This window comes from Chrysochloris asiatica, unplaced genomic scaffold, assembly GCF_000296735.1.
Source record: "Chrysochloris asiatica unplaced genomic scaffold, ChrAsi1.0 scaffold00231, whole genome shotgun sequence".
NCBI lineage: Eukaryota > Metazoa > Chordata > Mammalia > Afrosoricida > Chrysochloridae > Chrysochloris > Chrysochloris asiatica.
In genome coordinates, this window is record NW_006408749.1 from 2,475,529 (window position 1) to 2,488,928 (window position 13,400).

General features: G+C 40.4%; 1 protein-coding gene across 4 annotated transcripts in view; it reads left to right on the forward strand.

The window, feature by feature from the left end:
* PAK3 (p21 protein (Cdc42/Rac)-activated kinase 3) overlaps nt 1-13,400 on the forward strand; it is a 384,476-nt gene that overhangs the window by 253,242 nt on the left and 117,834 nt on the right. For all 4 annotated transcript variants that reach the window (XM_006873248.1, XM_006873245.1, XM_006873246.1 and 1 more), the window contains one exon: nt 11,207-11,408. In XM_006873248.1, coding sequence (XP_006873310.1) covers nt 11,234-11,408 — 175 coding nt within the window. In that variant the 5' untranslated portion in view covers nt 11,207-11,233. Of the gene's footprint in view, nt 1-11,206; nt 11,409-13,400 lie in introns of those variants that run through there.

Genomic DNA, 13,400 nt, shown 5'->3' on the forward strand with positions numbered 1-13,400 from the left:
CATGGATATTATCCTATCACTTACAGCGTTGTACCTCATGACTGATCTGGATATGTTCTTTTTGACGATGAATGCAACACCATTCCTTTTCAATTTGTCATTCCCTACATAGTAAACCATGCGGTTATCAGATTCAAAATGGCCAATACCAGTCCATTTCAGCTCACTAATGCCTAAGATATCGATGTTTATGCCTTAGTACATGGTAAACTCTTAACACATTCTTCAGTACCCTACTCAAGTGCTCAATTCTCTGGTCTCACTCTGGTCAACATTAGCTACTCTTTGTTCTCCTTCCAAACCATTACCTACGTAGGCTAATACTAGGCACTCTGTAAAAGCCCGAATATAAGAGCCCTGGTGTCTTGGTAGGTTGCACGTTGGGTTGCTCACCTGAAGGTCAACAGTTCGAACCCAATAGCCACTCCATGGAAGAAAGATGAGATTGTCTGTTTCCTCAAAGATTTACAGCCATTGCATCCCCAGGAAGTAGTTCTACTCTGTCTTTTATGTTGCTTATGAGTCAGAACTGACTTCATGACAGCTGTTATTGTTGTGAAGTGCCATCAAGTCATTTCTGACCCATAGCAACCCTGTACAGGTTTCCAAAGAGCAGCTGGTGAGCTTGAACCATCAACCTTGCAGTTCAAATGGCTTTGCAGTCTGGTGCATTAACCCACAGTGCCACACCAGGACAGTGGTTAGGTTTAAATGCTAAATGAGTGAATAAAATTTATGAAAGTGTAATGATATTCTCAAAATTACAGACTAATTCAGAAACAGAGCTAGAATTAGTCACTTTTCCATTGTTGGAGACAATTCTTTTGGGTTCTAAAAAGACCTATTGATCAAAAGTCAATACTTTTAATTTACTGTGCATTAAATTCTTAAATGTAACATGATAAGAAGTTTCTTTCTCCAGATGTTATAGTTCAAATACATTTTTTCAAAAGAGATCTGTCCTGTTGATATGTTACTATATTCTAAAAAATGCTTTGTGTCAGGCCATACTGATCTCTTCTGCTGTACTTATCGGGAGTCAGTATCCTGGTTCTTTTAAGTCTCACATATGTGACTTTGTTCCAGCGATTTCAGATCTGTTCTCTTGCATATACAACCCCAGTATTACTTAATTCTTCAGAAATAAAGACCTAAGGTTAAGAGATTTAGTCCTACAAACTTGGTTGGCAGTTCTGTGCTTAACACAAGTACTCCTTGTAGCCTGTAAACCCTCATTATGAAGCTTTGCAGAAGAGTATAGGGCATACTTTGGTTTGTCATATTGGCTCACTTGGGCTGTTAGTTTGCATCTAGTTTTTCCATCTGAACGCCTCCAAGAATACTGTATTCTGGGTTTTGAGAATTAGGACGTTTTATTACTAGGTTTTGCACCCCCTTTCTTTTCCCCCACCAATTTCTTTGAGGCATCTTTTAGGCTAATAATTTCTAATTTTATGCTTAAAATATGTCTATCTCTATTGTTTTAAAAGCATCAATATTGGAAATGTAAATACTAAAACCTCTATGAATGCATTCACTTTTCTTGGCAGTACTATTGTTGTTATGTGACATGGAGTCGGTTCCGACTCATAGTGACCCTTACAGGGTTTCTGAGGCTGTAAATCTTTACAAGAGCACAAAGCCTCATCTTTCTCCCACGGAACAGCTGGTAGTTTCGAACTGCTGACCCTGAGGTTGGCAGCCCGATTCGTAACCATTACACTTTAGTACTGTGGAATAAGAACTGGACTGATAACTGCAAGGTCAGCAGTTCCAACCTACCATGTGGTCCTCTGAAACCCTCAACAAGGTTGGTATGAGTCGAACCAACTCAATGGCACACAACCATAATGTTAGCTTGTGCAGCATGTACAATGAATAATAAAGTATATATTTAGAAGCTGAAGAACTAGTTTGAAAAAGAACTGTATGTCCAGCATACTATATGCAGTATATGAGGTCAGGATCCTGGGGTATATCCATTGACTTCTTGATTTGCAATCTGACATTGAAATTTGCAATTATAATATTCTGGCTTATTGAACATGTCAAGTTCCTGTTGAAAACAATAAAGTTACTCATAAAGATGTTTGTATAGAACGAGACTGAAGCAGACCTGACCTCATTTACTTGTAAGTATGTGAGTGTGCCTATATGTATGTCAGTGGTGAGCTATCTTGTCCAAGATCTAAGATTGAAACTAGGAAGCTGAAAAAAGAGCTAGTGCCTCCCTTGCTCATCCTGCTCCTTTAGCAAATCTTCTACCTAACCAGTAGCTCATCTCCTCCTGATCAAATGATCTTAGAAATGGCTCACCTCCATTACACACTGTAATGGTATCTCCCAGGTGAGGCTCTCTGAAACAGCACACCCCTGTCTCTGATAGCAGAGTTCCCTTGGTGAGTGCCCCAGAACAGACAGGCTCCAAAAGAGGGCCATCTAAGAATCAGTACAACCAGCCAGAGAAACCTGTTGGAGTTCTGTCAGTAAATCACCTAGTCCTGGGCGTTTGGATGAGAAAAGCAGTTGAAATCAGTAAGTACCAGCTTGAAGTGGATTGACCTGAAAAAGCTGGGAATGTTGGAACTATTTTGGGAGGATAAGAGTGTGAATATGAAGAGTTGTGTGTGTGTTGTGGTTTTAATTGGGTATACATTGTTTTTGGTGTCGTGGAAATGGAATTAAGAGCAAGAGCTTAGGGCTTTTAATTGATTTTGTGACCCCTGGAAAGTCACTTAAACTGTATGTGGAATGTGGGGATGGTGCTCCCCTTCATCACAGTAGTTGTGATAGGCTTAAATAAGGCCAGACATGAAAGGTCATTGGACATTATAAATCTGTACATCAAAAAGTGAGGTGCTGGTAATCAGATCGTAGATGTCTTCTATGGGATTCCAAGTTGTTTGGCAGTTGAGTTAGTGACCAGTATTTTCAAACATGCCTTCTTGACTCCAGTCTTCCGGGAGTAGGTATATAGGCTTATGCAACGTTCTGAAAACTATACTCATAGCTGAAGCAAAGGCACAGAACAGCTAGAGTTCCACTTCATGACTTTGCATATGTATTTAATGTCTGCACTAGCTGGTATGAGAGCATAGTCTTATGACTAAAGGGCTCTTCTCCTCAAGGGACTTGTGCACCAATGAGGAGAAAGTCATGTATAATAACTACTTTCCGTGTGAGAAAAGATGATGGAAATGTTAAGTTGGACCCATCTGTTGGACATACTTAGTGGTTGCACGGCTTCTTCAACCTAGTCTGAGAGCGGTAGTGGGGTTTCAAACCTGGTGCCTTCTCCTCCTCTAAAATGAGATGAATGTTCTTTCTCTCCATTTTGGCATTTAGTATATTATGGGAATTAATGTTATAGAAATGCAAAGCAACGTATAATATTCTTTTCAAATTATACTATATTTACTCCTTTGTGAAAGGTAAGATGGGTTTCTCTTGTCTTTTTTTTTTTTTTTTTTTTTTTGGAAGGGGGTGTACAATTAATGTTACGAATCGGGCTGCTAACCTCAAGGTCAGCAGTTTGAAACTACCAGCTGTTCCATGGGAGAAAGATGAGGCTTCCTGCTCCCATAAAGAGTTACAACCTCAGAAACCCTGTACAGGGTCGCTGTGAGTCGGAACCGACTCCACGGCACATGACCACCACCACCACTACCACTATGTTACATCTTCTTACACTGTCAGTCCTAAGTGTCTGCTGAGCCAGTTGGCCCAGTTGCTAATAATGACACCAAGATAAATGGGCTTAGTGATAACACAGGCCAGTTAGCAAGCATAATTTTTTTCAGGACACAGGCTATACCTGAAGGCTCAGCTGTATGTTGTTGTTGTTAAATATGCCATTAAGTCAGTTCGGACTCGTAGCGACCCTCGTTTCCGAGGAGCGACTGGTGGGTTTGAAATGCCGACCTTGCAGCTAGCAGGTCCAGTGTGTATCCTTTTAGCACTACACCAGGACTCAGAGCTTCAGCTAGCTATCTTGAAAATGTTTGCTTTCGGTTACAAGGGAGCCCAGGAAAGAGTCGGCAGATAATTCTTGGCTCACTTTTCTTGCCATCAAAGTATGTGGCACTGTAGGATAAACGGTCGACCACAAGGTTGGTTTGAACCGCAAGATTGGTGGTTCAAACTCACCAGATGCTCTTCAGAACCCCTAGACAGGGTTGCTATGGGTGGGAACACACTCAATGGCACGTTACAACAAGAACAGCAATACCACTCTGATACTAAAAGCAGCACTCTCATCCTCATTTACAATGAACAGCCCAGTGTTAATATAATTGTCTTTGGAACCATTGTTTGACTCTTTACCTACTACTGTGAAATCTGGAAACTACCAGTAAAAGTTCAATTCTATTTGAACAATAGAACTAAAACTGGATTTAAAGATTTCCCAAGTTTTACAAGTTTGAAACGCTCATAGAGTTTTGTTGTTGTTGTTAATTTGATTACTCTATTTTTAAAGCCTGAAGTCCATCTTCTTTCGTATGTGCTTATGTCAAGTGGATATTGTAAGGCTGTTATCAGCAGAAGGCTTCCTGGAACACTAATCTTCATACAGATGTGTCAGAGACATTAGGAAGTTCACCCTGGAAATTTCTTCTAGGCTATATATATATATCTCAGTCCTGTGGTGGACTCTCTAGTTTGATATGAAAAAGGCATCAAGCTTAAGATTCGTGTGCTTACCAATTTGTGACAATAGCATTGGATGGGCACTATTTTTGGAATCTAATCTTTGGGTTTACTTGATCATGGGTGTGCATCCGCTGGCCTAGGGTTTTGTTTTGGTAAAAAGGGCAGTATTCATTGGGAAAAATATGCAAATAAACAGTTATTTAGATTTTGAAAACAGTCGGAACAATACAGACATGTTGGTTCTTTCTATATGTTTATAGGATGACTTATACATCTGATGAGAGCATTGTTTATTCCAGTTGCTTGTGATTTGATGTTTATAGGATGACATCAGATCTGATGAGAGCATTGTTTATTCCAGTTGCTTGTGATTTGATGGATAGCCTTGCAAGTTGTAGTGCTAGTATTTCTGGATTCTTACCCCTTCCCACACTGGCTAGACTGCATGTGGCAAATGGATACATTGTGCATTTTTGGTTACATCGATTTAACTTGTATGACATAGCGTACATTATGATTACATTAGCAAGAGTATCTAGTTACACATCATTTACCTTGACTTCTAGATTCATGAAAGTTGGCTGCATTTTCATCCTATCGAACATGGACTGAGATAGAATGAATCAATGCATTTTGGAGGAATGAGAGAATAATGAGAATTGTTAATAATAAGATTAATTGATCAATTATTTCATCTAAAGTTGCCATGCATCTTGATAATACTTTTTCTCTAAAACCCTTTCCAGTAAAGCTTTGTGTCAAAAGATAAGCAAGTAAAGTCTGTGTGTGTGTGTGTGTGTGTGTGTGTGAGAGAGAGAGAGAGAGAGAGAGAGAGAGAGAGAGAGAGAGAGAGAGAGAAGAGATTGAGCTAGGGAGAAGAGTGGGAGTAGGAAAGAAAAGAGAGAGATACTCCTTCTTAAGACTCTGAAGAAATATATAATATGTGAAGAAAACCATGGCATCTTGATAGGAGGAAGACTCATTAACAAACTGCAATATGCAGATGATACAACTTTGCTTGCTGAATGTAAAGAGGACTTAAAATACTTACTGATAAAGATCAAAGACCACACACCACACACAGCCTGTGTGTTACAGTGTTACACCTCAGTGTAATGAAAGCAAAATTCCTTGCCACTAGACCAATAAATAGCAATCAATATAAATGAAGACAAGATTGAAGTTGTGAAAGACTTCACTTTTCTCAGATCAACCATCAACACTCATGGAAGCATCAGTTAAGAAATGAAATGATATGTTGCATTAGGCAAATCTGCTGCACAAAACCTCTTTTAAGTGTTCAAGAGCAAGATACCAATTTGAGGACTAAGGTGCACCTGACCCAAGCCATGTTATTTTCAGTAACCTCATATGCATGTGAAAATTGTACAGTGAATAAGGAAGACAGCAGGAGAGTTGATGCATTTGAGTCATGGTGTTGGAGGAGAATATTAAAAGTACCCCATGGACACCCCCTCAGTACACAGGCTCAACAAATATGGGCAACTTAGACATTGGTTACCCAAAATGGGGGTGGGGCTACAAAGGAACGAAGTGACTGGCTTACAAGCTTTCAAGAGGGAACCTTGTTCCAGAGGGTGTGGGGGAATGTAGAATCTCCACGAAGGGGCTGATGAAAGGAGATGGGGATAAGACTCTTGTGGTTCAATAGTGAATAATTGCTATCAAGACTGATTGCTATTGTTGCAAATGTAAAGGTAGCATTTTGCAACAAAAGGAGGGGAGTGGTTGATTTTGCAGTCCAGGAGAGAGGAGGTCCGTGGGACCATCAAGGGAGAAGAGCAGAGTGTGGGACCCTACCCAGAGAAAGAGTGACTCCAGAGGTGGAGACAGAGACGATGACTTGGAGAGATGGAGTGGCTGGGGACTCTGGACACAGGGAGGGAAAAGGGCTGTGTGCTGACAGCCAGGGGCAGGCTTGCAGGATGTAGCCTTTGGTTGTTTGATGATGCATTCAGGGGATTGTAATCATTGCAATGAAATGAAATAAGATAGGATGAATGTAAAGCTAATGCTCTCCCATGTAAACTATCACATAATTCACAATAAAAACTTTAAAAAAAAAAGTACCCCATGGACTGCCAAAAGAACAAACCAATCTATGTTGGAAGAAGTACAATCAGACTGATCCCTGGAAGCCAGGATAGCCAGACTTCTTCTCTCATACTTTGTCCATATTTTCAGGAGGGACCAGTCCCTGTCTGGTAAAGTGGAGGGTCAGAGAAAAAGAGAAAGACAATAAACGAGATGGATTGGCAAAGTGGCAGCATCGATGGGCTCAAGTGTGGCAACAGTGGTGAGGTTGGCCCAGGATCGGTCAGTGTTTAGTTCTGCTATGAGTGGATACCGACTCGATGGCACCTAACAACAATAACATCTAAAATGTATATAGAGGGAATAGGGTTGATACTTGATGTGAAGTCTTCTTCCTTCTCAGTTGGTATTTTCAGCTACTACTTCCGTAAGTATAGGTCAAGTTCATTAAATTGTAGCAATTTACTCTTGTTTCTTTTGTCAAAAATGGTGTTGTTGTTTGTTTGTTTGTTTTTAAATATTCCTCTAGTTGAGTTCTGATTAAGATATACTTTATTCTTGACATCACAGCTGCCTTTTTCATTTTATCTTGTATTGTAGTTTCATCAACATAGGAAAATGTGAAACTTATCCAACTGTTATCACTGGCAACAAGCCCTTTATTATTGAGTAGTTTCACTAGCATGATTACTGAAAAGATACAGAATTTGGTCTGGTAAAAAGGGCATTGGGTGGAGGCTGACCTTCTCTGGCTTCATAAAGGAAGGAGAATTCAAATTCAGCATCAGCACAAGGCCAGTTCCTATGAGACATGTCTCCACCCTACAAACTTCTTTACCAATTCTGACACCATCTGCCCCTCCCACACACAGCATTGTCTATGTCTCTGCTGGGTTTGATCATTCATTGCACTAGCCACAAGAAACTCACAGACAATGCTCATGATTATGGGGTTATTAGGGAAGCTTGTTGTTGTTGTTAAGTGCTGTCGAGTTGATTTCAACCCATAGTGACCCTGTATAGGATTTCCGAGGAGAGGCTGTTGAGCTTGTACCACCAACCTAGCTGTTCAAACTGACATACAACTCAGCATCAGAAATGCTCAGAACAGAGTTCTGTCAGGACAGCCTCTTCTCAGCCATGTCCACAGGTAAAACTCACTTTGGTTCTGGGTCTCTCAGGCATGCAGTCCCATAACCTCTGCCCTGCTGGGACAATGTTACAAAGCTTTTTTAATGCTGCCAATGAATGTTCAAAAGGAACTTCAGCCTGCTTTTTCAGTAAGTCACTGCCCAGGTGCACTCAGCGCTCTCATTCTGTGACCTGGGAAGTCCTCTACTCTGTCTCGAGCTCTTGGTTCTGTTGCTGCCACTCTTTTGTTATTACAACTTTCTGTCTCCTGGATTAAGGAGATTCAGTGCTCAGGGATCTGGGGATCTAAAGAATGCACTTTGCTCCTGGCTTGTCTTTCTTGATGGAAATGACATCCCCCTTTCCTGCTTCTGATGTGGCTCATTTTAAACTGATCAATTGGCAAAACTGACCAATCCTCATGTTAGAGTACCACATAGTCCTACCTAGTCAGTCATAGTGGTTACGAGTCAGGCTGTGAACCTTAAGGTCAGGAGTTCGAAACTACCAGCCGCTCTGTGGGAGAAAGATGAGGCTTTCTGCTCCCATGAAAATTTACAGCCTTTGAAACCCTGTACAAGGTTGCTATGGGTTGGAACCGACTCGACGGCACTTAACAACAACGCCTAGTCATTGTAAGGAGTTCTGGTAGCGTAGTGGTTACGAATCGGGCTATGAATCTCACGGTCAGCAGTTCAAAACTACCAGCTGTTCCGCGGGAGAAAGATTAGGCTTTCTGCTCCCGTAAAGACCTCAGAAACCCTGTAAAGGGTCTCTATGAGTCAGAACCAACTCCACGGCACATAACAACAACCTAGTCACTGTAAGGAGCTCTGGCAGCGTAGTGGTTACGAATTGGGCTGCTAGCCTCAAGGTCAGCAGTTTGAAACTACCAGCGGTTTCGCGGGAGAAAGATGAGGCATTCTGCTCCTGTAACGATTTGCAGCCTCAAAAACCCTGTGTAGGGTCACTATGAGTCGGAACCGACTCCCCGGTACTTAACAATAACAATCTAGTCACTGCAATAGTCATTTGAACTGCAAGGTTGGTGGTTTAAGCTCACCAGCTGCTCCTTGGAAACCCTATGCAGGGTCACTATGGGTCGGAATCAACTCGACGGCACTTAACAACACCACCACCTAGTCACTTGGTCAGAGTTAAAAACATCTACAACTAGAAAAGCCATATTGTTATGCCCAGTGTTCAGGGTCCCCAAAAACCACCCGAGGAGTCGATGCAGAAGCCAATGCAAGTGCACAAGGGTTGCTTTATTCAAGCTCGAGCCAGGTCTCTACCCTTAACCGAAGCAGCGGATTAGGGATAGAGCCCCGAGCTTTCTGATAGCGGGGTTTTTATAGATTTTTACAAACAGATTCGGGGGTCTTCTACCTAACTTCTCTAGGATTGGTTTACACTTAGTAAGGTACGAGATTACACAATTCGATTGACCACTACCTATAGCTAGGATAGCTTCATTAGGGTAAGGAAGGCGTTTGTTATGCTAGGACAGTTTAATTAGGGTAAGGAAGACATACATTATCTAGCCTTGGGTTTGTCAGGAGAGTTTATCTCTACTTTTATGGCTCGTAGGGGAAGGGGGTCATCTCCGTCTGGTACTAACTGACCAGGCACATTCCTGAAACAGGGAGACGTGCTTTAGCCTAAGTAGAAAATGGAGTTTTCTTCTTAGGGTCCCACAATATCATATAATTCACTATTACTTAATTTATTAAGATGATGTGAAACATGAAACATAGGCAAAGGAGAATAAAAGAGATCTCTTGTCCTAGTCAAGACAGTTAATTGGCAGTCATATGTGTAAATGAAGAAATTTTAAATATTAATATATTCTCAAGTCCTAGTGTGGCACTGCAGGATAAGCACTGGACTACTAACCGAAACTACCTGTGGTTCCGTGGGAGAAAGATGAGGCTTTCTGCTCCCATAAAGATTTACAGACTCAAAAATCCTATGCAGGGTCACTATGAGTTAGAATAGACTCCTCAGCTCACCACCACCACCACTAACCAAAAGGTCACCTGTTCAAACCTATCACCCCCGAATCCTAAACCCTATACAGGGTCATTATGAGTCAGAACAACTTGATGACACTTAACAACAGTAACAACAACATTCTCAAGTACTTATAGGTCAAATACATTTGAAAGAATTTAAGACTATAGTTTTTTTTTTAATTTCAGTGTAACATGATATGAGTTACAGTTTAGCATGAAAAAGAATGAACACATTATAGCTACTAAACAGCTTTAAAAAAAATCACAATAGATCATTTCTCATTATAGCCATTAATGCTGGAATAAAGTGATGGTTTTGAATTGTTTGTAGAGTTCTCATACTCTTAATTTGATGTCAGGTTTTGTACATTTACATAAATTTTATTACAATGGGGTTTAATTTATTTTCCTTATATTCAGACTATGTAAGTCAGTTGCCTTCTCAACACCTGACTTGTATTGGCAAGAGTCAGGGCTCTAATGGAAGGACCTGCATTCCGGTAAGAATACACTTAGCAACAGGAGCATTGCCTTGGGGAATCCAGGTTTTCCCAGTTTACTTTACCCTAGGAGTGGGATGAAACTTGAATATAGGCATATATTCAGCCACAGGCACAAAATGCTAAAGAATAATGAAATCAGGAACAATTAAGTTACTAAAAACCCTACTACTCCTGTAATCTTTCTAGCTGTTCCTTCTTCCAGGATAAAAATTATGCCCAGAGTAAGGTTTGATGTTTCCTCTGGAGCTTCTTTTTGCTCGTAATGATGTTTGGCCCACCTTTACCTTCTACCTGCATGCGAGAAGATAGGGCATCGATTTAATACTCTTGACTGTTTAATAAACTGCCAGATTTGCTGGATTGCTTTTCAAATTATTTCCATGAAACAGTAGGGTGCACTATGTAAATTGAGTGCAGTCCCCAAAGACATCCCAATGTTAAAGTCACTGTTGAATCATTGTTGTGAGCAGCCAGGTCTGTATCCATTTCGAATTATAATTGTTCTACCTAACAGTGAGGAGCATCAGGATACCCTTTGTATAGAAGAAAGACTGTACGTGGACAGCAGAGAAGAGAGAATTTCATAGTGGGAAAAGCAAGAGTCATTATGTGTGTGGACACATAGGAAAAAGCCTTGCATGTTGTCTTTATTTTCCTTCTTTGGAAATTGGTCTTTGGGAGACACTTCCCATTCCTCTAGGAAAACACCAAATCAAACTTATCAACACAAAACTGAAACCAATGTCAAACCAACACTTTTATTACTATGATAATAGAATCCCCATATCTCTTCTCTCTCGCTCTCTTTAATGTCTTCTTCCTTAACCCCTATTTTCTCCTGTTTTTCTTTAGGAGCTGTGAAATTTGATATAACTGAAAATGTCTGACAGCCTGGATAATGAAGAGAAACCCCCAGCTCCCCCACTGAGGATGAATAGTAACAACCGGGATTCTTCAGCGCTGAACCACAGCTCCAAACCACTTCCCATGGCCCCTGAAGAGAAGAATAAGAAAGCCAGGCTTCGCTCTATCTTCCCAGGAGGAGGGGATAAAAGTAAAGTATCAGTGGCCGGGTATTGGAAAGGGGCTAGTTGATTTTTTCACTGTCAGTTTCTTCTTGGGTAGTTGTTTCTGGAGCATTGGCTATGGATTTGCCTGACCTTTACATCTACATCTCTAGAGGTTGCCTTTTGTCAGACGATAATGTTTGATTGACTTGCTGTGTGTTTACAGAACATACATATATGTTGTATTTGCCTTTCACATAAAATTGGATTTATGATGTTCAGCATAGGGAATTCATAACACCAATACTGTCTTAACTATATAGACAGTGACTTTCTTTCTGATAACTTAGAGTAGAATTTATAGTACAATAATCTATTTCTACCTGCAAGTTGTCCATACTGAAAATTTGAGTATAGGTAGGTTTACTTCTGTGTACCTTTTCAGTAAATGTAAAAATTTTGAATTGCCTGTATGGGAGTCATTCAGAGTTGCCACAGCCTTGTCTTTTGACTGTATCCCATATTCATTTTTCTCTATTATACTTCTGCCATTTGTACCCAGTGTCACAATTTAGTATTATTCATCTTTGTGTTGTTTATAGCAACATTTGGTGTTTAAACATCAGATGTTAATACTGTGATCCTCAGGGATATTAAATCTCTAGTAAGTTATGTTCAAATTGCAGTAATTAGCATAAAGCAGAAACCTGGCGCCAATAGGTGTGACTACTGAGAAGGTGGAGAGTAAAGCAAGTCACAAGGATACTGACACTACAGAAAATAGCCAAAAAGGCAGGAAGACTGATGTCTTTAGAAGACAAAAGGGATGTTCTTCATCTGCTTCTTCAAGAAAAAAAGTTAAAAAGGCTACATGGAAAGCTTATATGGTATTATTGAATCCATAGTTTGCACAATCCAGAAAGCTGAAAATGCTATTCAGATCAGAATTGCCTCTTTTTTCCTTTTTAAGCTTTTATTGTGAATCGAGTGAAAGTTTACAGGGCAGTCAGATCATCAATTTTACCTCTTATGCACCTATCTCACTTAAAAAGATGCTTTATCCTATGTAACTCAAAGATGGAGAAGATGGAAACGATGTAGCCTTTGGGTTGATGATATGCAAAGGTATTACGGAACATTTTTCAGGCATGTGATGTTAATCCTCTGGATTGATGATATGCAAAGGAATTATGAAAATTTTTCTATGCAAGAGATCTGTGACCAGGCAAGTGGACTTTTCCATGATGCAGTTTCAGGTCCTGAAAGGTTTGCAGAATTTTTTTTTTTCCCCTGGAATCAAGGGGTGGTTTCAGAAATATAAGTGTCAGTATGACCTGGAGACCAAACCTGATGTTACAGTGGTATAGAAGATTCTTCAGCTTCTCTATTGTATCGTCTAGAAGTGCAGAAAGTGATTAATGAAGAAAATTATGCACCTGAACCACTCTTCCAGGCTATTGAGACTGCTATGCATAGGAAGCCTTTGAATGAGCCCATTGCCCTTTGGAAGAGTATGAGCCCACTAATACTGACACAAGGTCATCAAAACAGAGAGGCTGACAGTTCAGTTATGTGCCAGTAATTGAAGTGATCTCATAGTGAAACCATCACTGGTCTACAGAAACCTTTGCACAAATATTCTCAGAATTAAAAACCAAGCCAAGTTTCCAGTTCACTGGCATCCAAACAGCAAAACCTGGATAACTCCTCCTCTCCTCAAGGAAGGATTTGAACACTGCTTTCTGGTTCAAGACTACTTGAAAGAAAATACCTCTTGAATTCAAAGTCCTGTTGATTCCTCAAAGTCCTTTCGGCACTTTAAATACATTTGCCAATGTGCATCCTAATGTTAAAGTTATCTTAATAAATAGCTGCATGCGTCATGTACTTCAGCCCTTAGATCAGTGTTTGATAATGATCATTTAAGAAGACTTACGCCAAATGCAGGAGAATACTAAAAGTGCCATGGACTGCCAAAAGAACCAATAGATCTGTTTTGGAAGAAGTGCAGCCAGAGTGCTCCTTGGAGGCCAGGATGG